Raw genomic sequence first — 24,351 nt, 5'->3', positions numbered from 1 at the left:
TAGCGAGTCATGGTGGAGAGGAGGCCCAGGGCAAGGACAGAGTTGGAGAGATCCAGCAAAGTCCCAGGTATCTAGTAGACCTCAATTCCCCCAGCTGCAGGTGGCCCCATTATGGATCATGAAATTAATTTAGTAAGTGACAGTCCACTTTTTTTTAATGAAAGAGAAATGGAGCAGAGCAGAACACAGTAGGACAAATAGTGAGGACAAGTATTGTTTACTAAAAATTTCCTTTTTGTTTTATATAGATGTATGTGTGGGTAATAGTTGTAGTAGTCAAAAACTTCCGAAAGCCTTTTACTAGACCAATATGAAGCATTAGCTTTCTCTGCATTGTACCCCTTCTTCAAAAGGGTGTGTGTGGTGTGGCTGAATGTGTGTGTGAGAGAGTGCTCAAGCACATATACATATAATTACCCTGAAAGAATTTCAGAAAAAAATAAACCAAAAAAATCTTGAGAGAAACAAAGAAATCCCCACCTAAATGGGATGCCTAAGTCTAAAGATAATTATTTCAAGGGCAAATTTTTAAATACTAATAACAAGGGTTGTTTTTGTTTTTTGTTTTTTAAGATTGTATTTATTTGTTTGTCAGAGAGAGAGAGAGAGAGAGAGAGAGAGAGACTGAGCACAAGCTGGGGGAGTAGCAGGCAGAGGAAGAAGCAGGCTCCCCCCTGAGCAAGGAGGGGGAAGCGAGGAACTTTCCCAGGAGCCTGGGATCATGACCTGAGCTGAAGACAGATGCTTAATCCACTGAGCTACCCAGACATCCCTAAAAAGTAGTGTTCATTGAGACCTTACTGCATGCCAGGCACTGGGCCTCCACATTAAATCCTTCCAACAACCCTAGGAGATGAAAACAAACACCAACAATACTAAGAAACCCCTAGATCAACAAGCATTGCAGATTCACAATCTACACCGGACAGATGACCTCCTTCCCTGTCTCCTCTCTCCTTCTCCTCTCTGTCCGCATTTCATATCTCAGGAAGGGGACAGAAGAATGGCAAAAGAGAAGGAGAAAGTAAAGCCTCTGAAAAAGAACAGATGGGATCAAGAAGAGGAGGAGGGAAGAAGGTGATAAAAGGGAAAAGGAGAGGAATATTGAACATGGTTGATGTCGTACCATATGTCTCTAATAAATTATCGTTCTGCGTGTAACATCTTCCGAGAAGCTCTATAAGGGGACTCCGTGGTTAGGGTGAGGTTGAGAAGGGCAGAAGGGAATGAAGCGCCAAAACAACTCCCTCATTCCTCTCAAGGTCTGCCTTGTCTAAACACATGCATCTGATTTGGCATGAAAACCTGCCACAGACGGACCGCTTCTGTGAAAACCAGTACTGAGGTACTGATATCAGCATCTTGTGCAGGGGGAGCCTGGAGTCATGCATTTCCTCTCTCAGGGGAGCCCTCCATATCTGTTTGATTTCTGTGAGGCATGCCAGCAGGCTTTGGCTCCGCGTTAATGACTTTCTTCCTTTTGAATTCCTGTGAGATGTTATTCCTTTTGGTTTCCAGGAGTTGTGTGCCATGGTGATTTCAGCCCAGTGACACTTTTGCTGTGATAAAAAGCAATGATGAGGAAGGCCTGCTATGTATCCCCTGTCTAATGCTGCTCCCCAACACAGCTACTAATGCTGGCTTTCAGAGAGCACAAAGGCTTGGTTCTGTTTCCAGGGCCCTGGTCATGGGCCTTTACTGTCTAATAAACTGAGCGCTCCAAACCATGTGCCATTCACACCTACTCCCTACCTGGGAATGACCCCTTCTAGCCAGAGCCAAGTGGACCAACACGTCTGGAGATACAAAAATATTGCAATTAGTGACCGAACTCTCACTCTTTGGCTATGATGTGACAGATCACCAGTTACTAAACAACTTTATTGCTAGATATTCTCCACCAGCATTTTTGCCAATGATGACATGTCAATATGTTTTAAACTAGGGTTTTGTTTGTTTTGCCAGCCTCTATAACCCTCAAACCCTGCTCATGTGTACGTGCATGCACACACATACACATATACACGACACCCTTCCTTCACTGATGTAATAAGCTGGAATAGGAAAACATCTGCTTAAACTGATAATGAATTTATCAAAATTTCTACGTTGCCAAGAATAACAGATTTAAGACAGTATTACCTATCCAAGCCTAGAAAATTAATTTTTTATCTTCCTAACCCCAAAGAAATCACAAAAATTTCCCTTTGCGCGCCGGGGTGGCTCAGATGGTTAAGCAATTGCCTTCAGCTTGGGTCATGATCCTGTAGTCCCAGGATCAAGTCCTACATCAGGCTGCCTGCCCAGGGGGGAATCTTCTCTCTCTGGCCCTCCCCTCCTCATACTCTTCCTCTCCCTCTGTCATTCTTTCTTTCAAATAAAAAAATAAAATCTTTGGGGGAAAAAAAAAAGTATCCCCTTTTGCTTTTGTATCTTCCAACTGGAGCCCGGTTTGATCTGTGTCAATGACACTCTAAATATAGGAACTTTTAGTGACTCAGGCCATGCAGAGGGAACAGAAAACTTCAGGCTGGGGCACCAAACCCTCATTCTTGATCCAGTCTTTGAAAGCACCCCATAACATCTCAAAATATAATGAGGGCAGTAGCAGAAAAAAGTCCTCGAATCAAAATTAATTTTAATTTACTTTGATTAAATGCCTTTTAGCACTTTGTTGAGACAGATGAAGATATTCTTACAAAATCGAAAAGCAAGTAATTCTCTAATCTCATTTTTGTTGCCAAGTTCCAGCTGACCTACTTTTAAGTTGCCCTGCAAAATGTGGTCTCCACCCACTTCCCCTCCTTCCTATCTGCAGTTCCTCTTGACCTCTTGCCTTTCTTCCCTTCTGGTTCTTCTCTTTCAGAGACTCCTCTTTCTCCCCCAAATGTTGTCTGCAGGAAGGTCATCAAGTTGGCCTTGACATCCTCTTCTTCCCTTGACTTGATGGTGAGACCCCACATCCTCATGGCTTCCCCTTGAGGGGAAGGGAGACACCCAAATCTCTAGACATGACCTCTCACTAACTCCCTAATCCCCTAAATCCAGGGTAACTAACCACTTGCCCATTTTGCTGGGACGGTCCCAATTTATGTCTGTCATTACAACTTAATTATTAATAGTGCTTGCTTTCACCCTCAGAAAGGTCTCAAACAACACATAATTTAGTCAATATATTTTTAGTCACTCTGCTTAAGATTAAGGATTTCCCTCCGAACATTTACTTGATCCAACTTATCCTCACTCCTCACTACACACATCCTCATTTACATTTCTGTTGGCAGTTCTGCTGCTCTTCCATTATTCAGAACTAGAAGCCTTGGACTTACTGACCTCTCCTCTCTCATCCCATCTTAACAACACACAGAACAATGGCAGGGGCCAATGTTAGAGGAATGGACACAACTCCTGACTGTGTCACTTACCAGCTCTTTGCCCTTGGTTATCTCCTATCTCTGTGCCTCCATATCATCATTTGTAAGACAACGAGAACAATATGTTCTGACAGGGTCATAGAGAAAAGCAAATAAAGCAGCTTCTGAGGGGCCACCCAAGACTGTGCCTGGCACAACAAATCTGATTGCTTTTTATTCATACACTCATTCAACACAGATTTACTGAGCACCTACTACGTGCCAGGCATGGTTCTAGATCCTGAACAAGATTGTAAAAAAATATCTGCCCTCTAAGAACTAACATCCCAGTGGAGAAATTAGACAATGAAACAAAGAAATCATGTCAGGTCGTGATAAGGGAAGGAAAGGCCAAGCAAGATGGGGGGGTGGGGAGTGCCAAGGTGGAGAAGAGTTTCTATTTTCAGAAAGGTAGCCTAGGAAGATGTCACTAAGAAGAGGACATTTGGACTGAGACCTAAAGGAGGTGAAGAAATTAGCTCTGCAGATATTTAGGGGAAGAACAGGCATAGGCACGTTTCCAGAGTCAGGAACAGGTCTGATGTATTTGAGGAACAACAAGGGCAACAGCTTTATGGAGCAGAGAGAACAGGTGGGTGTGGGTCGAGAGAACAGATGAAGCCAGAGGTAGCAGGAGCCCAACAGTGCAACCCTTGTAGATCCTAGCAAGAGGTTCAGCCTGTCCTCTGAGTGAGGTGGGAGCTGATGATCCATGTGTGCCAAGGAGGGACTATGTTGAGATAAGACCACAGGAGGCCAGGCTCAAGCAGAGAGAGGTTAGGAGAAGATTGCAGTAATCCACCCAAGAGATGATGCTGACCTGGACCAAGGTGGCAGCAGTAGAGCAGGTGAGAAGCAGGTCTCCTAACAGCTGAATTACTGCCAACAGCCCCTCACTGGTCCTCGCCGGCCTTCCTACTCCTGTCTCTCCTTCTTTCACTTTCATCACATCATTTCCCTGCTCAGGAAAAACAGTTGTGTTGCAGCAGCTATCCAAGTAACTCCAAACTCCTCCCCCACACTCAAGACCTTCCACTGGGTTCTGCATCTTCACTGTACTTTCCTACCATAAACCAATCCCTACCAGGGCTCCACAAATTCAGTAGCAACTCAGATGGTAACTGGCTTCCCAAATGGCTAAGAGACTTGCTATTTGATATGGCTGTTGAATATTAATAGGATAGTTCTTTTAATTGGATCTCACCACCAGATATCTACTGCAACAACAAATAGTAAGAGCTAACACCGTGAAGTGCTTACAAAGAACTTTTACAAACTGCATCTCCTTTAATGCTCACAACACCTCCATGCGATGGATGCTATCATTACCCCGAATTTTAAAGATGAAGAAACTGAGGCACTGAAAGGTTAAGTAAATTGATCAACATCACAAAGCCAGTTAAGTGCGGAAACAGCGTGTGGAGGTGAGAATTTAATCTGGAAAGTCCAACTTCAGAGTCAGCACTCTTAGCCATAACCTTCTGTTGCCTCTATACTTGAACATGCTGTCTCACATTTCTCTATGTAAATCATATAATTGTAAGTGCATGTACTTTCAACTCTTGTTACTACCCCCACACCTTTGCTTAGCCTTTTCTTCTCCTCGTCCTTACCTATCTCTGCCTTGCCAAATCCCACCCAGCTCTCAAGGAGTAACTCAACCTCCTATTCTTCACAAACCTTCTCTAATTATATTAGATCTTGCTGAACTTCCATTCTCTCCGCTATTTTAAATCCATAGCAAATCACTCAAGCTGCTATCCCCCAACTATACTACAAGCTGCTTATTTAGAGCAACTATAAATTATATCTTTTTTTAATATCTCCACAGTATGTGGCCTAATGTGTCTCAACTGAACAGACATTTTTAATTTTTTAAATCTTTTTTAAAGATTTTATGTATTTATTTGAGAGAGAGAGAGCACATACAAGTGGGGGGAAGGGGCAAAGGAAGAGGGAGAAGCAGACTCCCAGCTGAGTAGGGAGCCCAATGCAGGGCTCAATCCCAGGACCCCAAGGTCATGACCTAAACCGAAGGCAGATGCTTAATCCACTGAGCCACCCAGGCACCCTTCAACAGACATTTTTAAATAAAGCTTATGGTAAGCAAGATCCTGAATGGATCCTGGAGATACCATGAAGACAGTGCTCAATAATGTTTCTTGCCCAATTGGGAGGATCAGGGAAAATGCTTCCTGAAACATACTTATCTATTATAACTAACCCTTTTATGTAAATACCATCAATGACACTATTCATAAACAAAAGTATTATTCTTATGTCATTTCAGTATAAATTCATTGAGTACCTACTTTGTGCAGAGAGCTGAGTCAAAAGTTTATTTTAAAGGAAACAAGACAACATCCCTGCCATTGGAGAACTCCTTGTCTAGGTACCACTTTCCGGTCTGTGTTACCATATGTCTTAGGGCATAGTTGGACATAATGAACAGAAAATCCATTTAAATCTGCTTTAGGTAAAAAAGAACACAAGGAAATCTCACAGAACTGAAATACTGAAAGAACAAGGCCTATAGGTAATTGGAACAGAGAATAACCAAAGAAGTTACTTTCTCCATCTTTCCCTCTCCCCCCTCCTCTTTCCTCTCCAATAAACCTACTCCAGATTTCCTTTTTCACTTTGCTTTCACATGATCCATGAAGGCTTCTGCAAAATAGTACCCTCAGCCTCCAAGTACCTACATGCTGAACTTCCAGGTCCAGCATCACTATTAATTATATTTCCTATATTCTAATCCCAAATGTCCAGCATGAGAATCTAACAGGCCCACCATGAAATAGATTTGCACTCCCAGTACAAACAGCTGTGGCTGGCAAGTGGGGAAAAGATGCATAAAGTCGTGTTGAATGAGACATAGGGCTGCCAAGAACCACTTTTCCTGAGGCAGAATTCAAACATGTGGGATGGTGTTTTCTGTAGAATGGAATACAATACATGGTGCAATAGTTGCTCTAGAATACAACACACCTCAGATTCAAATATTGCAGACTTCATCTCTTCATGAAATTTCAGAAATGTAAGGAATTCTAGGAATGATTGGACACAACTTCTATACTTGAGCTCAGTGGAAACTAAAGCCCAAGGGCTATTAAGGGTGGAGGCCAGACTAGGTTGTGTACTCTGTGACTCCTAATTTAAAGCGCATTCTCTAATGAGCACTGGGTGTTATATGCAACTGATGAATCACTGAACTCTACCTTAGGAACTAATAATATACTATATGTTAATTAATTGAATTTAAATAAATAAAATAAAAAATAAATAAAGTGCTTTCTCTACTTATGCCTACCATTTACAAAACCAGCAGACTTTTCAGACCACCTTTGACAAAAGGTTGCCCAAACATAGTCTATACATCACAGTATGTGGGTTTGTTTGTCCTTTTTACTACAATTTCAGTATCTACTGAGAACTTTCACACCTTTCATCCCATTTAGTCCTCATGAGAATCATGAGAAGAATCATTAAACCTATGTTGTAGATGATAAACTGAGACCCAAGAGAAGTCAGGAGACTTGCCTACATTTTATAGTTAGTAATGGGCTGACCCTGGATTTAAACCTAATGTATCTTACTCTAAACCTTTGATCTTTCTGCTATGCAGTGCTGCCTCTATACCCCGAGAAATCAGTCAGGTGTCAATCATAAAAAGAGATTGGGAAAGCAGATTGACAAGTTCAGAGGTTCAAAGAATTAACATGTACAGTAGAGGAGTGGGGTGCTCAAATCATAGACACAATGTCTGTAATCCCTAACAATCATGGCTTCTAGCAATTTCCTGCCTCAGCATTTATGTCTCCAGCACAGCAGAATGAATGATAGGAGCATTTTCCAACAGACATATCAATCCCATTTGCACAGAGGGGAAAGCTGGTTCTCATATAAGATTGTTCTGTAGCAATGATTCATTCTTTCAGTGGCATCACTGCTGCCTTTGCTATGGACATAATCGTTACCCATGGAATCAATCTTGAATCCATGGATAGCCTGGTTTAGCCTGCTAAAATTCTTCACAGTTGTCTAAACTACTTCAAATGCTTCTGGATACCTTGACCTTGTGTTCCTGGGACCAAAAAGGAGTGAGGAACCAATGGCTAAATCCCAAAGTGGCTCCAAAGAGTAATATGTCAAAGAACTTTGTACAAGGCAAAATCCCTTAAAACATGTGTATTTTTGCTGCCTATTGTCTTGTGTTCCCTTGCCATGTGGAGATTTATTATCCTTTAAAATGAAATATGGGAGGCACCTGGGTTAAGTGTCTGACTCTTGATTTCAGCTCTGGTCATGATCTCAGGGTCATGAGACTGAGCTCCACACACATCAGGCTCCATGCTCAGCAGGAAATCTGCTTGAGATTCTCCCCTCTGCTCCTCCCCTCTCTCCTTCTCTGACTCTCTCTCCCTCCCCTTCCCTCAAATAAATAAATAAATATTTAAAAAAAAATAATATGCAAATCTGGATTCCAAATCAATTGCATACTCTGGTACAAGAAGTCCTGATAAGGTTCTCTCCACAACACAACTAGGGGTAGGGTGATCAACCTCCTCAATTTGCCCAGGACTAAAAGGGTCCTGGGATGCAGGATATTCAATCTTAAAACCAGGGAAGTCCATGACAAGCTGGTCACCCTAATCTGGAGATTTTTTTTTTAAGTAAATTTTTTCTCTTCCTAAATTTTAAGAGGTATCTATAGAACCAAGTATCTTGGCAATACAAGATGCTAATTGTTTTTTAGTTACTTTAAACAACATCTTTTTTACAGGTGTGCAGAAAACTCAAAGAATGAATGTGTGACAATTGTATAGTACGTCCAACAGTGATTCTTTTTTTTTAAGATTTTATTTTTTATTTATTTGACAGACAGAGATCACAAGTAGGCAGAGAGGCAGGCAAAGACAGCAGGGGAAGCAGCCTCCTCGCCAAGCAGAGAGCCTGACGCAGGGCCTAATCCCAGGACCCCAGGACCATGACCCGAGCTAAAGGCAGAGGCCCAACCCACTGAGCCACCCAGGCACCCCCCAACAGTAATTCTTAATACTCTACATAACAGATAAAATACATCCAGCAGATGAAGAGCAAAACTGACAATGATTCATTTCAATCCGTAAAGGCCTGACAGGGACTTCTATGTAACAGCAAGTCTTTTAGCAATCAGCACAGTAGTCTTTGATTCATTGTCTTTAAACAACAGGCCACCCAAGACTTCACTCTTTTAATGGTAGGAGGTGTGGGTGGTTTAGTCCCAGACACCCTGTTGAAACTCCTACCTCTGCCTGTGTCCAGCAGTGTTGGAAGGAACAGCCCAAATAATGTGCACATTAATTAAATTTTCAATAGGGGAAGAAGAGAGGGAGCCTGGTGAGAGTCCAAATAGCTTTAATCCTTTCTGGAGAATAAGAGTTAACGCTTTACCTATCTAGCTTCTAAAAACAATTCTTCAAGACTTAGCCCTGCAGTGGCTAATTGATTGATGTCATTTATAAGTAACCTAATAATGTTGAATAATTTATTTAAAAATGACAGATGTTAAAGATATAGAGCCATACTAATCTGTGTCTATTGAAGAATATTTTCATGACTATCATATATGATTTCAGGTCAGGAATGAGTTTTGTTTTGTTTTAAAGATTTAATTTATTTGAGAGAGAGAAAGAAAGAGAGCATAAGCAAGAGGAGGGCCAGAGGAAGCAAGAGAAGCAGACTCCCCACTGAGCAGAGAGCCTGACTCAGGGCTCAATTCCAGGACCCGGAGATCATGACCTGAGCTGAAGTTAGACACTTAAACCAACTCAGCCATCCAGGTGCCTCTTGTTTTGTTTTTTAAACAATCTTCAGATACCTCATTTTAGTACTTATAATAAAGTGAATTTAGGAAAAGTGTAATTTTGAGCCAGTGGATAAGGCTAGATTATAAATTTGTCATTCCACAAATACATGCTAATCGTTGTGCTGGGTAATAGGAGACATAGCAAAAACTAGAAATGGTGCTTGTCCTCCCTCACTTGGTTTCCATTCTAGTGTAAAGACTGAGAGTAAACAAGTAAACAATTACACAAAATAATTTCAGACTATGATTAATAAAAATTAATAACAAATCTACTGTCAGTCTTTATATTACTTTATCTATAGGTCTTTGAACCATTCATAAAGCCAACCTCAATATCATACATTATTCAACATCAGCTTTCTTTCTCAATTCAGTGTTTGTTAGTTCCTGCTTCACTTAAAAAGAAAAGCTTCATGAAGAAGAGTGATTTAATATTACATCATAATTTTCCCACTAGAAGAACTATATTGTCCACCTTGGGCTATTAAAAATTCTTTATTACTTTTTTATTGTTTTATTTAATATTTTAAGAACCCCGGGGACAATTCATAACATCAAAATGCAAGATCTTACAAATAAGCTGGAAGTACAGTTTCTCACCACTCATAAGGCCTTCTTTCCTTGCTAATAAGTTTAATACCTCTTCTTTCTGGTTCTTAGAACAAATAGAAGAATAAGGGGGAAAATCTCTATTCCATCTCTGTTAAGTATGACCAGTGCCAGGAGAATGGATACAGAAGGTGAAGTTGCCTGTATGATACAAGATGGCAAATTAGCTTCTCTAGAGAGGACAGTCAGGATGGGCTTCCCCACCCTTTCCCCACACCCAACCCCCAGCCTCCAAGCATCCCTCTTTCTTTCTTCGCAATGTCTACTTTCCTCCCAGCTTCCCTAAGAGCCTTCTCCTCCAGTAAATCTTAATCCTCAAACAGGACACAAACTCACTCATACAAATGTGTCAGTGATTGGTGACAACAGGATATAACCATTTCAAAAAGGATCAAGGTCTTTAACTAAAAGAATGAAAATCCAGGAATAAGGTCTAGCATTGATGAGTGACTGGTGTGGGGGTTATATCTATTTGGCCAGCCCTAAAGAGATCTTGACTCTACATTTGAAGTCTCCTGGTCTAAAAGCCAGTTGGAACATGGGGTACTGGTGGCTTCTGAGGCAATCTCATTGTCATACTCCATGGTCATGATATAATATCAAGTAATGCTGTTTTTGATGTATTACAGAGTAATACCCAAGCAACTACTCAATTAAAAAAAAAAAATCACTGTAGGTACCCTCAGTCCATCTTGGATTATCTTATTTAACAGTTTTTCAGTGTAGTAAAATGTCTTCCACCTATTGCATTGTGACTTAGATTTTTTTTAATTTATTTGAGAGAGAGAGTGAGCAAGAGAGAGCAAGAGAGCATGAGAAGGGGGAGGGTCAGAGAGAGAAGCAGACTCTCTGCTGACCAGGGAGCCCGATGTGGGACCCGATCCTGGGACTCCAGGACCATGACCTGAGCCGAAGGCAGTTGCTTAACCAGTTGAGCCACCCAAGCGCCCGTTACTTAGATTTTTATGTGCTGACGTTTGTCTTTCCTTCTAGGGCAGGGACTTTTCTTTTTTTTAAGATTTTATTTATTTATTTGAGAGACAGAGATCACAAGTAGGCAGAAGGGCAGGCAGAGAGAGAATGAGGAGGAAGCAGGCTGGGCAGAGAGCCTGATGCGGGGCTTGATTCCAGAACCCTAGAATCCTGACCTGAGCCGAAGGCAGAGGCTTTAACCCACTGAGCCACCCAGGCACCCCACGGACTTTTCTTCTAAATCAGTCCATGGAAAATATTGGTGGATAGCCTGATGACTATTAAGTATAAATTAACTTTTCCAAGACTCACTTTAAATTTCATTTCGTTCTGAATACCTTTAATGTTGTTGTTGCTATTGTTATTATTATAACTATTAATAATGGCAATTATGTTTATTGGTTGTTTGCCATGTACCAGGTGCTCTTCCTTACTTTATTGCTTGAGCTGGCAACAGCCCCACATCAGTTATTATTATCCCTCTTTCTGTAGCTGAAGAAACCACCCAAGGTCACACAACTGCTGAGAAACTCTCCTACGTTTGTCTGCCTCTCCTTTGAAAGATCCAGTGGGAGTCTGTCAAAGGTTTTGCTCCAGTATAGGTTAGGGACAATAAGGCGAGAAAGATACTATGGCCTGGCTATTGTATGGGACATGTGAATTCACAAAGTTAAGGTTAAAAGATAGGCAACTTCTAAAACCTGTGTTTTCTGAGGAATATTTATGAGTCTGGAGGTGAGTCAAGAATGAAACAGCCAGTTGCAGGGTGTGAGAACTATAATCAATGCTATGGAACTCAGCAGAAACAGCTTAAACAGAGGAAAGAGAGTTCCAATTTAGATTCGCCCTTTCCAAAACAGGCGATGATAGAGCAACAAGCAAACTGCCAACCACACAGGTTTGAAGTATGTGATGTTAAGGCCAACCCTCCTTGGTAAACCCAGTCTTATCCCAGACAAAGCTTTAAGTGCTAATGCTTAAGTGCTAATGTTTTAAGTGCTAATGCTTTACTGGGCATTATTATTAGCTTTGCTGTCATAGAATAAACCCCAGTTTCCATCAGAGCAGGCCTGAGAGCAGCTTAAGTATGGCTCTCCATTCTCCCTCCCACTCTCTTTCCATCATCGCTGCCTGCAGATCAGCCTAATAATAGTCCTAACCACTGTTGGTAGGCTTCATCCCAGTCTACACGGTCCTTTCACATAGCTTATTTCATTCAACCTTGTGAAATAAGTATGATTAGTAACCCCATCTTAAATAGATTCAGAGCAAAGTCATGTCTTAATTAAAATCACACTGCCCAGAAGGACCACAGCCAGAACCGAATCCAAATTTCCTGGATCGGAGACCAAATGAAAGCCTACCAGAGAAAGGGTACCACATGATTATCATTCGATCTACCCTCCATCTCAGACTTCAGGGTTAAAATGAATAACAATTTATTGGATTTAATGGTGTCCTACCATCTGCCTGCCTCCAACAAAAATATATCTCAGTCCCCCAGGACTATCCCTTTACATCTTGTAGTTTAATTTCATTCGTTAGAGTTTATAGAGAGCATTGCTCTCCATCAGTTTCTCTTTTTCCCCAGAGGTTTATAGACAACACAAACAAGTATTAGTGAAGAAAAAATCCTCCTACATGCCAAGGATAGGCCCGGGAGTGATTTTCACTGCTTCAATATGAACTTTTGAGGGAAATGGCTTTTATAAAACACATTCATATCCTGAATACTCCCAGTCTCTACAATATGGGTGATAGTTCCCATTCTTCTATCAAGATAGAAGCTCATTCTCAATAAAAACAGCTTCTGATCACTTGGAACTGAAGAGGAAGAAAGGAATTGGAAATTACTGTGAGCTATTTAGGTTAATGGTCAGTAATTCAAGAACCAATTATCCAGTTTGTGGATTTTTTTTTTCTGTTCCTATACTACCTCCCTCTTATTGTCTACTTGGCATTTTCATTATCATCTCTTGCGGGAGGGTATTAAAGAAAAAGAGTGGAAGTGAGATTCAAAATCAAACTAAATCAGTGATTATTAAGCACCTACTTTGTGCCAGACAGGGAGATAGGTGTGCAAATCCTAAAGGAGTCATACGTGACCCCTGCATGTGGGTTCCTGTGACATTGCTGCACTAAAGATAGGTTTAAAGTGCTACAAGAGCCTGAAGGAAGAGCGAGAAGCCTAGAACGGAAGGAAGAAGGGGAAAGCATCAGATTAAAAAAATGACACTTCTGCTGGGACTTCAACCATGCCTCAGAGAGTAAGCTCTAGGTTCCAGAATCAGAATATGTGAGTTAAAATTCCCATTATATAAGTAGATTATATGATTTTAGCATGTCACTGAGCCTTATCTGAGAAATTAAATTGGGAATGCTTTCAACTGCAAATAACTATCCCCCTAACAATAACTTTAAAAATTGTCTCTTTCTCCCACAACTGGAAGTACCATGGTAAGCAGTTACTGAGAGTGGTTTAGCTGTTCAGTGATGCCATCAGGATCCCAGGGTCTTTGTATGTTTGAAGTCTTCCTTTCTTACCGTATTGGCTCATTGCTTTATGTTTCCAAGATGATTACTGCAGGTCCACCACATTTATACCAAAGGCAGGTCCAGCCATCACACTGACACCTAAAGCAGAAAGACGTAGAGGGTGGGCTGAGAGCATTAGGTACACGTGTCCCATTTTGTTAAGAAAGAGCAAAGCTTCTCAGAAGCCCCTAGCAGAATTCTGCTTACATCTCATTGGCTAGAATTGGATCACAGAGCCACCATAGCAGTTAAGCTAAAGGTCTTGAAAACAAACCAAATGAAACTATTGGTGGGGAAAAAAAAAAAAATTTCGTTTTAATTTTTCTTACTTTTATTTCTCCTTTCCTTTATAACCACAGAGGTGTCTGTTTTCCACGTTATCATCTTTTTTGTTTCTAATTATTTTATTATTGTATACCTTGTTGGAATTTAAGTACTTCATTATTTTAAAAATCTAAAGGAAACATAAAATGTAAGTTCTTAAATCTACTTGATTAAAAAACTTCCTACAGCAACTTTATCTCTACTTCCAATTAATAGCTTGCACAATTATATAATCACATAATGCTGAACACTGTGATTTACTCTTAGCATGTATTTGTTTTAGCTACAGCTTACTTATGTAAAGAAGTACAAACATCGCCTAACTAAAGTAGTAAAATTAATCGCACCATTATAGTCACATGACATTCAACGTGTCTAGAACTAGCAGGCAATACAGCTCCTGGAAACCCAATTGCCCATTTTACTGAGCCCAAGGCACTTTCAGGGAGGGTCAAACAATTGATAGACCCACCATACATTTTCCTAACCATGGAGAATGGTTTAGGGGCCAGGATCCAAAAACCTTGGCAGCTCTGTAATTGCATAGTTCTAGAGATGAGAGAGGTAAGAGGCCTAGGATAGAAACTGAAAAGAAAAGGAAGGAACTGGAATATGATACCCGCACTCCAAACATTCATTATACCTTCCTCACTCCACTGCCTTCCAACCCTCCCCAAACACTCAAAGTCCTCTTAAATTTGCTTAGTAAGGGGGAAGGAAGGGAACAAAATTGCAGAAGAGAGACTTCCAAACTCTTGTTAGATATGAGCAGTGTCTTTTAGCCATTCTGTATTTTTCCATTAAATATGTATTACATTTGTAATGGGGGGGAGAGAAGGGACAGAATATGACAAAACTGGGCAGCAAAGGAAAACATAGGGTAAGTTTCTCTTTGTCTGTGGCCTTAGGTCCAGGCAATTCTTCCCTCGCCCTCACGAGGCTTGCATTTTGGCCCGAAGTATGAAATATTACCTTTACCTTTCATAGCTTCAGCTTACGATAAACGGTGGGTCAGCAGTTACATGACTGCCCTGGAATGATTTCACACTGCTGCCTGCCGTGCCACACATGCGCGGGGTGACCAGCTAGAGCCAATGACTGTGGAAGCAGCTTCTGGTCAGACCACACAGCGCAGCCGCTGCAGACAACTCTCTTCTGTTGTCTCTGCTTCAATCTCTTCATGTTTCTTTTCTTTTTTTTTTTTTCTTCAAGAAGACAAGGGTGTTTCATTGAAGCTTCAGGGAAATCACTGAATCTTAATGGAATCTAATTGGCTCCCATGGTTATCTCAAAGGAGCTGTGGTCATAAAAGTTAATTAAATTAGATTCATTTGCATATTCAAGACCATTCTCTTCCCTCACTTTAAAACCTGGGAAAGAGGAGATGTGTCCCTCCTCCCTGGATAGGACATGCAACAATGTCCAAATCGTTTTCTTTGTATGCCTGAGAATTAGAGTAGTGGGCTATTTTTTGAATCCTCTTGCCTAGCTTGTGTCCTCCTTATTTTTTTAGGTATATGTCAGTGCGAGAGTTAAATTGGTATGCACTGCAGGTCTCGCTTTGAAATATGGAACTAGTCCTTTACAGAACAAGCTTTGCTGTGCTTAAGACTGAAGTATTTTCTAAACAAAAGGTGAATTCAGAATGTTCAGTAGAAAAAGGGCTAGCAACATTTACAGCCACAGGACTAGCTAGAAGCATCTCCCATTTGAGTGTGTGCTTGTTTGCATGTTCATTGGCAACAAACACACCCATAGCTTTCTTAGAGGGTCAGAGGAATGGAATGATTGGACCCTATGAGGATGTCTAGTCTACCCAGCTGCCTGTGGTAGGCCTAAAATAACCAGCTGAAATGGAACTCTGGCCTGTTTTCTGAACCCTCAAGGGAAGGCTTCCTCCTCTATATAATGACCCATTTTTAACAACACTTAATATTACCAGAAAGTGCTCCCTTGTGTCAAACCTATATCCCCTCTGCTACTGATTTACTGTTTACTCTCACATGCATGCAACACTGGTGTGGGTGATCGAAGCCAGTCCCTCCACCCTGCTCATTTGTACATGGCCTTGGAATAGCAACTGGATATTGATATTGGTGCCGTGCCCAGATCAGTCTTTACAGATTAAAGGCCATGTCTGCCCTACTTCCATTGGCCACTCTTTCCTGTTAATGCAGGTGAAGGTATATCATTAACCTATTCTCCCTGTCACGAGAAGACAGGTCTGATTTATCTTTAGGGTTTTTATTTCTTTAATGAACACAAATGTGCCATCCCAATGCTAAGTTTTCAGGAAACAGTGGTGGACAGGAAAGACTAAGACGCTGCCCTCAGGCATAATACAAATACAAATAATAAATATTTGTATTTGTATAATACAAATAATTACATTTGTATTTGTATAATACAAATAATTACAAATGAGGTGAGAGTTACAAAAAAGTGTAGGTTACCAAAAAAACACATAACAGTCTGAGCTAACAGAGACTAGGGGGACAGGAAAGCATTCTGGATAAAGTGATGCTTCACCTGAAACCTGAAGCATGAATAGGAAGTATCAAAGTGGAGAAGAGTATTCATGACAGAGGGAATGGCATATGCAAAGTCCCCAGCAGGAGAAAGAGAGTGGCCTGGTGAAGGGCTGGTGCTGAAATTCAGACAACAGTACAGAAGCTGTGGAATCATCAGACCTCACTCATGGCCTGTCCCTGCTCAGCTGTGGGAGGATTAAGCTGAGACTGACACCCAGTGTCCTAGTCCTGGCTTTTGCAGTTTGAGAGCTTGGAGCCACTGATGCTTAGTGACAAGGGTCAGGCACCTGGAGAAAAAGTGGAAGGAAAAAGGCCCCACTTAAGCAACCAGAGGCTTTGATAGCTCTGAGGCTCCCGTGAAGTAGCATAGCATAGCACAATTGTAGCAGTCAGCTTTCAGGGGAGTGACACGCTACACGTGTAGTTGTTGGCAAGTCACACTTTCAGCGTCTCCAACCCCTCATCTGAGAGATGATGAGTTTAGGTATGGACCCTCCTCACTCACATTCTAGAAGCACTCAGCAACAATAGTCCCTATATGGTTCGTTCATTCTTAAGTGGGTCACGTTATTACTAAGCTAGCCTACATTTGGGAGTGGGAGGAGGAGTTATTCAGATGCAGCCAGCAAGCCTCTCTCCAATTCACTTTTTTTTTTTTTGGTGGGGGGAGGGGTTAATTTTTTGTTGTGGTGTTGGTAAAATATGCATAACATAAAATTTACCATTTTAAACACTTCTAAGTGCAGAATTCAATAGCATTAATTACACTTGCAATGTTGTAAAGCCCTCACCACTATTTCCAAAATTTGTCATTCCAATTCACTTTTTTTTTTAACAGTTTAAACAGTCTTTTTTTTCCCAGTTTAATTGAAATTTGATTGACATACAACATTGTATTAAAGGTATACATCATAATGATTTGATAGTGTATATGTTGAGAAATAATTACCACAATAAATTTAGTTAACTAATATTACCATTTAGTTACTAAATAATTACCACAATAAATTTCGTTAACTCTAATCACTCTTTTTAAAAAGATTATTTATTTTTAAAGAGAGAGAGAGTGAAGATGTACACAAGCAGGAGGAGGGGCAGAGGGGAAGGGAGAGAGAGAATGTCAAGTAGACTCTGTCCTGAGGACAGAGCCCAATACCAGGCTCCATCCATCCCAGGACCCTGAGATCTGAAACCAAGAGTTGGACACTTAACCAACTGAGCCACCCAGGTGCCCCAACTCCAGTTCACTTTTAAACAAGTCAGGGCAAGTTCTACAAGTGTCCTCATAATCCATGAACCTGACCATCTATCTTGACTCCCGACTTGGATCTTGAGAGATCTGATACTGCTCTTAAAAACAAATGATGCGGGCGCCTGGGTGGCTCAGTGGGTTAAGCCGCTGCCTTCGGCTCAGGTCATGATCTCAGGGTCCTGGGATCGAGTCCCGCATCGGGCTCTCTGCTCAGCAGGGAGCCTGCTTCCCTCTCTCTCTCTCTCTCTCTGCCTGCCTCTCTGTCTACTTGTGATTTCTCTCTGTCAAATAAATAAATAAATAAAATCTTTAAAAAAAAAAAAAAAAAAAAAAACAAATGATGCTTCTTACTCCTTGTATAAAAATGTGTACAAAGGGTAAAAAGAAAGAGTAAACTGCTAAATAATTAAGCCCTCTCCTTCTGCTACTAGGTAAGTCACCTTGTTCAAAATCATAGTGCTTAATACTGCAAATTTACTAAACCCCATCTATGTACCTAGCACTAAGCTAGTTGCTTTGCACATGTCATTTGACAGGTAGATAATATTTTTCCCACTTTACAGATAAGGGAATAGGCTATGGTGGAACCAGATTTTCAACCCAAATCAGTCTGCTTTTAAGATTTGGTTCACCCCTCCATACTTCGTTACTTCTCCAAAGGAAGCTATAGGGGAGACCTGAAGAGGGCATTTTGAAAAATGAAGAAGAGCAAAGAAAGACCAAAATTAAATTTGAGCTCATGCTTAACCTACTCAGATTTGTTCTGATTGGTTTTGTCACCTAAGTTCTAGCTTCTCCAGTTCAGTCTTTCTTATCTCTCTGGCCTATGGAATTGATGGTATTTACTGCCCCACTTTTCAACAATAGTATGTGGCTCAATTACTTCAGAAAATCCTTAGAGCATCAGGGTGCTTAGCAGGCAAAAGGGGTTAAAAGCCCAAAGAAGGGCTGAACTCCCTGCAACTCAGGTTGGCACAGAAGGCCAGGAATAATGAAGGCAGTTGAACTGCCCACCCCCCAGAACCCTTGGCTGTGAGTTTTAACAGAACAGAAAATAATCATTGAGACAAGGGAACTGTCAAGTAAATTGATATTAGGAGTTCAGATTTTGTTTTCTTTTTCCCTTACCAGGTGTGCTGTGAGAATTCAAAGCATAAGGAAGGAGAATGGGTTAAAAATAGTGTAACAATAGCCAGTGTGACAATAGCATGATAAAAAAGCATCGTGAATTATATAAGAGGACTCTAGAAAAAAAACTTAAAAGGAATAAAAGCAGAGGCAGGAGCAAGCACACAAACACCATGGGATGTTAAAAGGCTCAGAGTGAAACATAGTTAGGATATCATAAAATAAAAAAAAAAATACCGGCTTCAAAAGTATGAAGATTTTTAGGGACACCTGGTGGCTCAGGCAGTTAAACATCTGCCTTGGGCTCAGGTCATGATCTCAGGGTCCTGAGATGGAGCCTCTGCATCTAGCTCCCTGCTTCTCCCTCTGCCCCTCCCCCCACTTGTATGCATGCACTCTCTCCCTCTCTCTCTCAAATAGGTAAATAAAATCTTTTTTTTTAAAAGAAGTATGAAGATTTGTAAATAGAATTGTTTGTCCCTTGGAGCGTCTGGGTGGTTCAGTGGGTTAAGCCTCTGCCTTCCACTCAGGTCATGATCTCAGGGTCCTGGGATCAAACCCTGCATCAAGCTCTCTGCTCAGCAGGGAACCTGCTTCCCCCTCTCTCTCTGCCTACTTATGATCTCTCTCTCTCTCTGTCAAATAAATAAATAAAATCTTAAAAAAAAGAAGAAGAAGAAAGAAATGTTTGTCCCTCAGGGTGAAGTCAGACATCAGTACCTTGGCTTGCGGGGCCCTCTATGCCTTGCCTCTCCGGCCTCATCCCTTCTGCCACGATGAACAACTCTCTCAAAAACTGCTTGTTCTCTCTCCAAGTCCTCACTTCCCTTCTCTGACATGTCAAAGTAGGTCATATTTCCCACTTATACCTTCTGACAGCTCCATGCTAACCTTATTATCCTTGTAAATATTGCTCAACATCTACTTTCCTGCCCTCCCAGGGTAGGTCCAACTCTACCTTGTTTATTGCTCTATTGCCAACCCTAGCACTGTTATGAATAAATGAATGAATGTTGGTGGCCATTTAGGTTTCCAACTGCCTAACTTCATGACATTTGAAGAAAACAGTTGTTTCTTTAGTTCATGTAGCATGTCAGAATTTAACAAGAGAAGCAGAACCAACATAAAGAGTTTTTCTTTTAAAAATCTATCCATTCAGTTATTATAAGGAAGTGCCTTACCAAGATGTAGGAACCGGTTAAGCCAGCCTGGTATCCACAGGGCGGGCAGTCAGAAAGCAGAGATCACAAACAGGCTAGGACCTCAGAAGAGTGAGTGTGATGAGGAGAGTATCTTGCAGAAGCCAGGGCTCTCAGTCCTAGAGTTGAGTACACACACTTGGCCAGGCGTCAGTGAAATCGAATGAAGATCCAGCTGGAATGAAAAGCAATTTCAGGCCCAGCTGCTGCTTCTGCTGCTTCACACCAACAAGGCAAATCAGCAGATCAGCAGCACCAACATCAGTTTTGTCCCAGGGTGTAGAAAAAGATTTTACAACTTTCCTTCTGCTCGTGTGTGTAAACTCTCTAGCATCATGGAGGTCTTAAACCCTCTTTTTTAAAAGCTTTTCTCGGGGGTGAGGGAGAATTGGATGAAGGTAGTCAAAAGTACAAACTTCCAGGTATAAGGTAAATAAGTACTGAGCTGGCATGTTGACTTTGGTTAATAATACTGCCATAGGAGATATTTAGAAGTTGTTAACAGAGTACATCCTAAGAGTTCCTATTGCAAGAAAAAAAAAAGATTTTAATTTTCTATATGTATATGAGATGGTGGATGTTAAGTAAACTCATTGTGGTAATAATTTTGCAGTATTAATCATACCATCATGCTGTGCTGCTTAAACCTTATACAGTGCTGTGTGTCAATTATATCTCACTAAAACAGGGGATTTTCTGATTAAATCACCAGGAACAATCTCCCTTTGGTTAATTTAAAATCAGCTGAGTAGGGACTGTTATTATATCTGCAAACTACCTTCACAGCAGCCCCTAGATTGGTGCTTGGTTGAGTTGGGAGTGGGGAGGGGGCATGTCACCCAATATTTGCTGCCAAGCTTTCAACTGATGGTTTTTACAAAAGAATCTTCTTTGTAGCTCACTATAGCCAGGAATCTACTAGACAAGGAATTCAGGAGGATGTAGTTCAGCCTAGCCTCATGGACACATCCCAAAGCCATCACAGGTCACATCGGAGGACAACTATATCCATAACCTCCATTCTGACCCTGAGTGAAAGAAATTAGTGACCGAAACGAGCAACATTCCTAAGTGGGAACGGCCACCTTGCTAGGAGAAGCAGGGCTGACCCTGCAGAGGCAAAGCAAATGAGTAACTCCAAATTAGCTTAGAGCTAATCACCTTAGTGGAGCATGTTCTCAAGAAGAGGAGGTATCAGGAGCTCTGCGAGCCAAAATAGTGGGTGGTAAGAATAGATTTCTATCAGAAGCCGGGGAAACCCCATTCCATGGTTCCAAGATGGAATATAGGTGTTCATCAGTGAAAGTTTTTGAAGGATTGAATCAATCAACCAAACAATGCCTCCTTCTAACTCATCTATTCAGAAAAGATTAAGGCCCGATGTGAAACTGTGGTGCTAAGACACACTGCCGTGACCTTAATGGAGTGTTCCTAGGGCAAAGATCAAATAGCTCCAGCTATAGGCCAAGAGTTCTCTTAAGAAAGAGCCTTTGAGGGCGCCTGGGTGGCTCAGTGGGTTAAAAAGCCTCTGCCTTCAGCTCGGGTCATGATCCCAGGGTCCTGGGATCGAGTACCGAATGGGGCTCTCTGGTCCTCGGGGAGCCTGCTTCCTCCTCTCTCTCTCTGCCTGCCTCTCTGCCTACTTATGATCTCTGTCAAATAAATAAATAAAATCTTAAAAAAAGAAAGAAAGAAAGAAAGAGCCTTTGACTGAGAGAGCGCTATCAAATGGGCTGTCCCATCGGTCCCTTAATGGGTACTAGATACTTTTTTGTTGCCATTTCTGCATTGCCGGACACACACGTACACACACACACGTGGGACTACAATAGACTTTGCACAGCTTCCAATACAAAGTTAGGAATGAGAGCTGAACATCTAGTTGACAGTGACAATCTGGTAATCACAGAAGCCCAGGTATGACTTATCTTGAATAACCAGTGATTGAATTATGTGCCTTTGAGCTTAGCCTATACCAAATGCCTCTGGGAAAGGTTTAAAAAAAAAATTCAGAATTTGCTCTCTGGCTTAGAGTGATTGAATTATGCTGTGGGCTATGGTAAATTCATTGCAGTGCTATAAATAGATGAAGGGCAGTTCAGTAACCCTGGGGAATTTTATCTGCCTCATTCATGCATCCAGAGATGCTGCTTACGTAAAGCCAAAATAGGCACAACCAAAAGGGCATCGAGGGAGATTGATTAAAGTTGATGATTCAAATAGAAACCAAGAAAACAAGCAAGCAATTAACGGCAAAGATCAGGACTAGTCCCGTTGCAAAGATCAAAGCAAGAAATGGGCCTCTGAAGACAATACAGTACCTTAAACTTCCTAATAGTTTCTAGAGGCAAATTTAGAAACCTCTTTCCAGAGAAAGCCACAGCCTCCAGCTGTTCTTTCTCTGCACATTCAGGCATAGACCCTCATCACCGTCTCTCAGGGATTTACACTTCACACTGGCACAGCACACTCATCATCCCTCCTAGAAATACTCCTCCTTGACCTCCAGGCACAGCACCAGAAAGTCAATTAAGAACCATTTTAAAATGTTACTCAAGCAACTGAGAGATAAGCAAAGATACCGACAAGTTCCAGGAGTTCCCCTTGGCCAAGTTTACCACCGAGTTATTTTATTAGACAAGTGGTTTTTAAAGGAAATCATTTATCATAAGGTTGCAGGAAAAGTCTGTTCCTGGTCTCCAGCTGCCTGTGGAAAGAGTCTAGAATTGGCTGGAGTAGCTCTAAGAGGCTGGAAATTCAGTTCATGGTCAAGTATGTCAGTGTTTTAAAACATTCTAACAAACCCAACAGCACCATCTGTAAGGACTGCATAATTTGCAAAATTTCTTGCTAAATCAGCTGGCCAAATGCAAAGCCAATTGCTTTGGCGTCGGTACAGCAGCGTGCTGCAGCCGGGAAGTATTTTAAGTGGATAATGAGTAGTCTCTTCTCTCAATGACTATATTCAAATAACTTCCACTGCCTAAAATATGCAAAGTTCCTAGTCGAGGCTGCCCTAGGAACTTCTGCCCCCTAACTCAGAGTTTGAGTCTTTAGGGGTTGGGAGGGAGTTATTAGATCCCCCTTCTCTATTGATATTGAAGAAAGCAGTTGCCAAGCAAAGAGCTCAGACCCTTCCCAGCTCTCACACATACACAACAGCCCACATACACACACGGAAAAACTCAAAAACACAGCTCACATTAGTCCTGAGCTAGGCAAGGCTTACATCTACTGCAGCCAAGAATAGCAGCCAAGTCTTTAATTTACTTAGTTACAGTATCTCCTCTAAAATTATTAATTATTTGGGTACTTCAGATGCCCTTTTTTTAAAATGAGGAAACACAGGTAGAAAGTATTTCTCTGCCTTTTTCTCTTGAGAAACATAGTTCTTCATTGGTTATCCATGGAAAATGTTCTCTCTCTCTCTCTCTCAAGTAGCAAAACAGATGGAAGTTCCTTCTGTGAAGAAACCAAATTCTATACTCTTTATATCCAACCATCATTACCTCCATCTCTATAATTTAAGAAATCAATAGACATGCAATAAATGCTTGATTATTTGTTTATTAAGTGAGCTGCTCCCCCAAGTTACTTTAGAACCCACAGTTCACAGACAAGAGGACCAGCATCATGAGCTCGTCAGAAATGCAGACTCGTACCCCAGACCTCCTGAATCAGAATCTGCATTTTAATGAGATTTCCAGGAGACTTGTAAGCACATCAAGGTCTGAGAGCCATTTTCGAATACATCGTGATTCGTACACTCTTACTATTGGTCTGGTAAGGTCTGTCACTCCTCAAAGATCATTTCTTGCCATCAGGGACACTTCCATGGAAGCAGTGAGTAATAACTGACTTTATTGGGCACTAACTGGATGTCCGAAGTAGAGGACACATAGTTAACATGATGGGAGTTACAAAGCTAGAAAAATGGGGAAGTAGATCAGAACTTTATCTAGCTTCCAGGTCCACATTTCCCATCACTGGCCTGTAAAGCCAGGTGGGGACCAGCAATGTTACAGAACTCTCCCCTCTTCTGCAGGACGTGTGACATCCCTGTCTTCCACCTGCTAAATGCAGTAATCCTGATGCCCTAAGATCCACCCCCCCCCACCATTTCTAGATACCCATGGGGGTGGGCCTAGCTCACACAGAACCAGTGTCTTGTAGCTTTCATCTAGTGATTTTGAGAAACTAGTTTTCTGGGACTTGTTTCTTTCTTCCAATGTTTGATCTATTTATAAAATTCTTTGACATTTTACATTTTATTTTTCATTTCAACAGAAGGCTATAACTATTGAGTATCTACTCTATGCAGTCTAAAAGATAAGGTCCCTGCCTGCCAGCAGCTGACCATCTGGTTAGGGAAATCAGGCCTTAGCAATTCAAGGCACTCTATGATTAAGTCTAGAAATGACAGCAACAGCAACAACAAAAAGACGTAGATTCATATTCAGACTTTATACCACTTATTACTGGCAAGTCTTCTCTAAGCTTCATTTCCTCTGTCTGTACAATGGGGGCATTATTAAACAAT

General features: G+C 41.3%; 1 protein-coding gene across 14 annotated transcripts in view; it reads right to left on the bottom strand.

Moving 5' to 3' along the window:
* The window catches only part of LOC116593182, a 151,048-nt gene that overhangs the window by 84,599 nt on the left and 42,098 nt on the right, over nt 1–24,351 (bottom strand). For 7 of the 14 annotated variants that reach the window (XR_004286806.1, XR_004286804.1, XR_004286805.1 and 4 more), the window contains 2 exons: nt 19,794–19,986; nt 13,296–13,476 (listed from right to left, as the gene is read on the bottom strand). Coding sequence is in view for 8 of the 14 variants with exons in the window: in XM_032347096.1 (XP_032202987.1) it covers nt 19,962–19,986 (25 nt within the window). In the remaining 6 variants the exon portion in view is untranslated. Of the gene's footprint in view, nt 1–731; nt 1,560–13,295; nt 13,477–19,793; nt 19,987–24,351 lie in introns of those variants that run through there. The other 7 variants (XM_032347097.1, XM_032347095.1, XM_032347100.1 and 4 more) reach the window with 2 other exon arrangements.

The sequence above is a fragment of the Mustela erminea genome, chromosome 6 (assembly GCF_009829155.1).
Source record: "Mustela erminea isolate mMusErm1 chromosome 6, mMusErm1.Pri, whole genome shotgun sequence".
NCBI lineage: Eukaryota > Metazoa > Chordata > Mammalia > Carnivora > Mustelidae > Mustela > Mustela erminea.
Note: the sequence above shows the minus strand (reverse complement) of the source record. Positions and strands in the feature narration are given on the sequence as shown.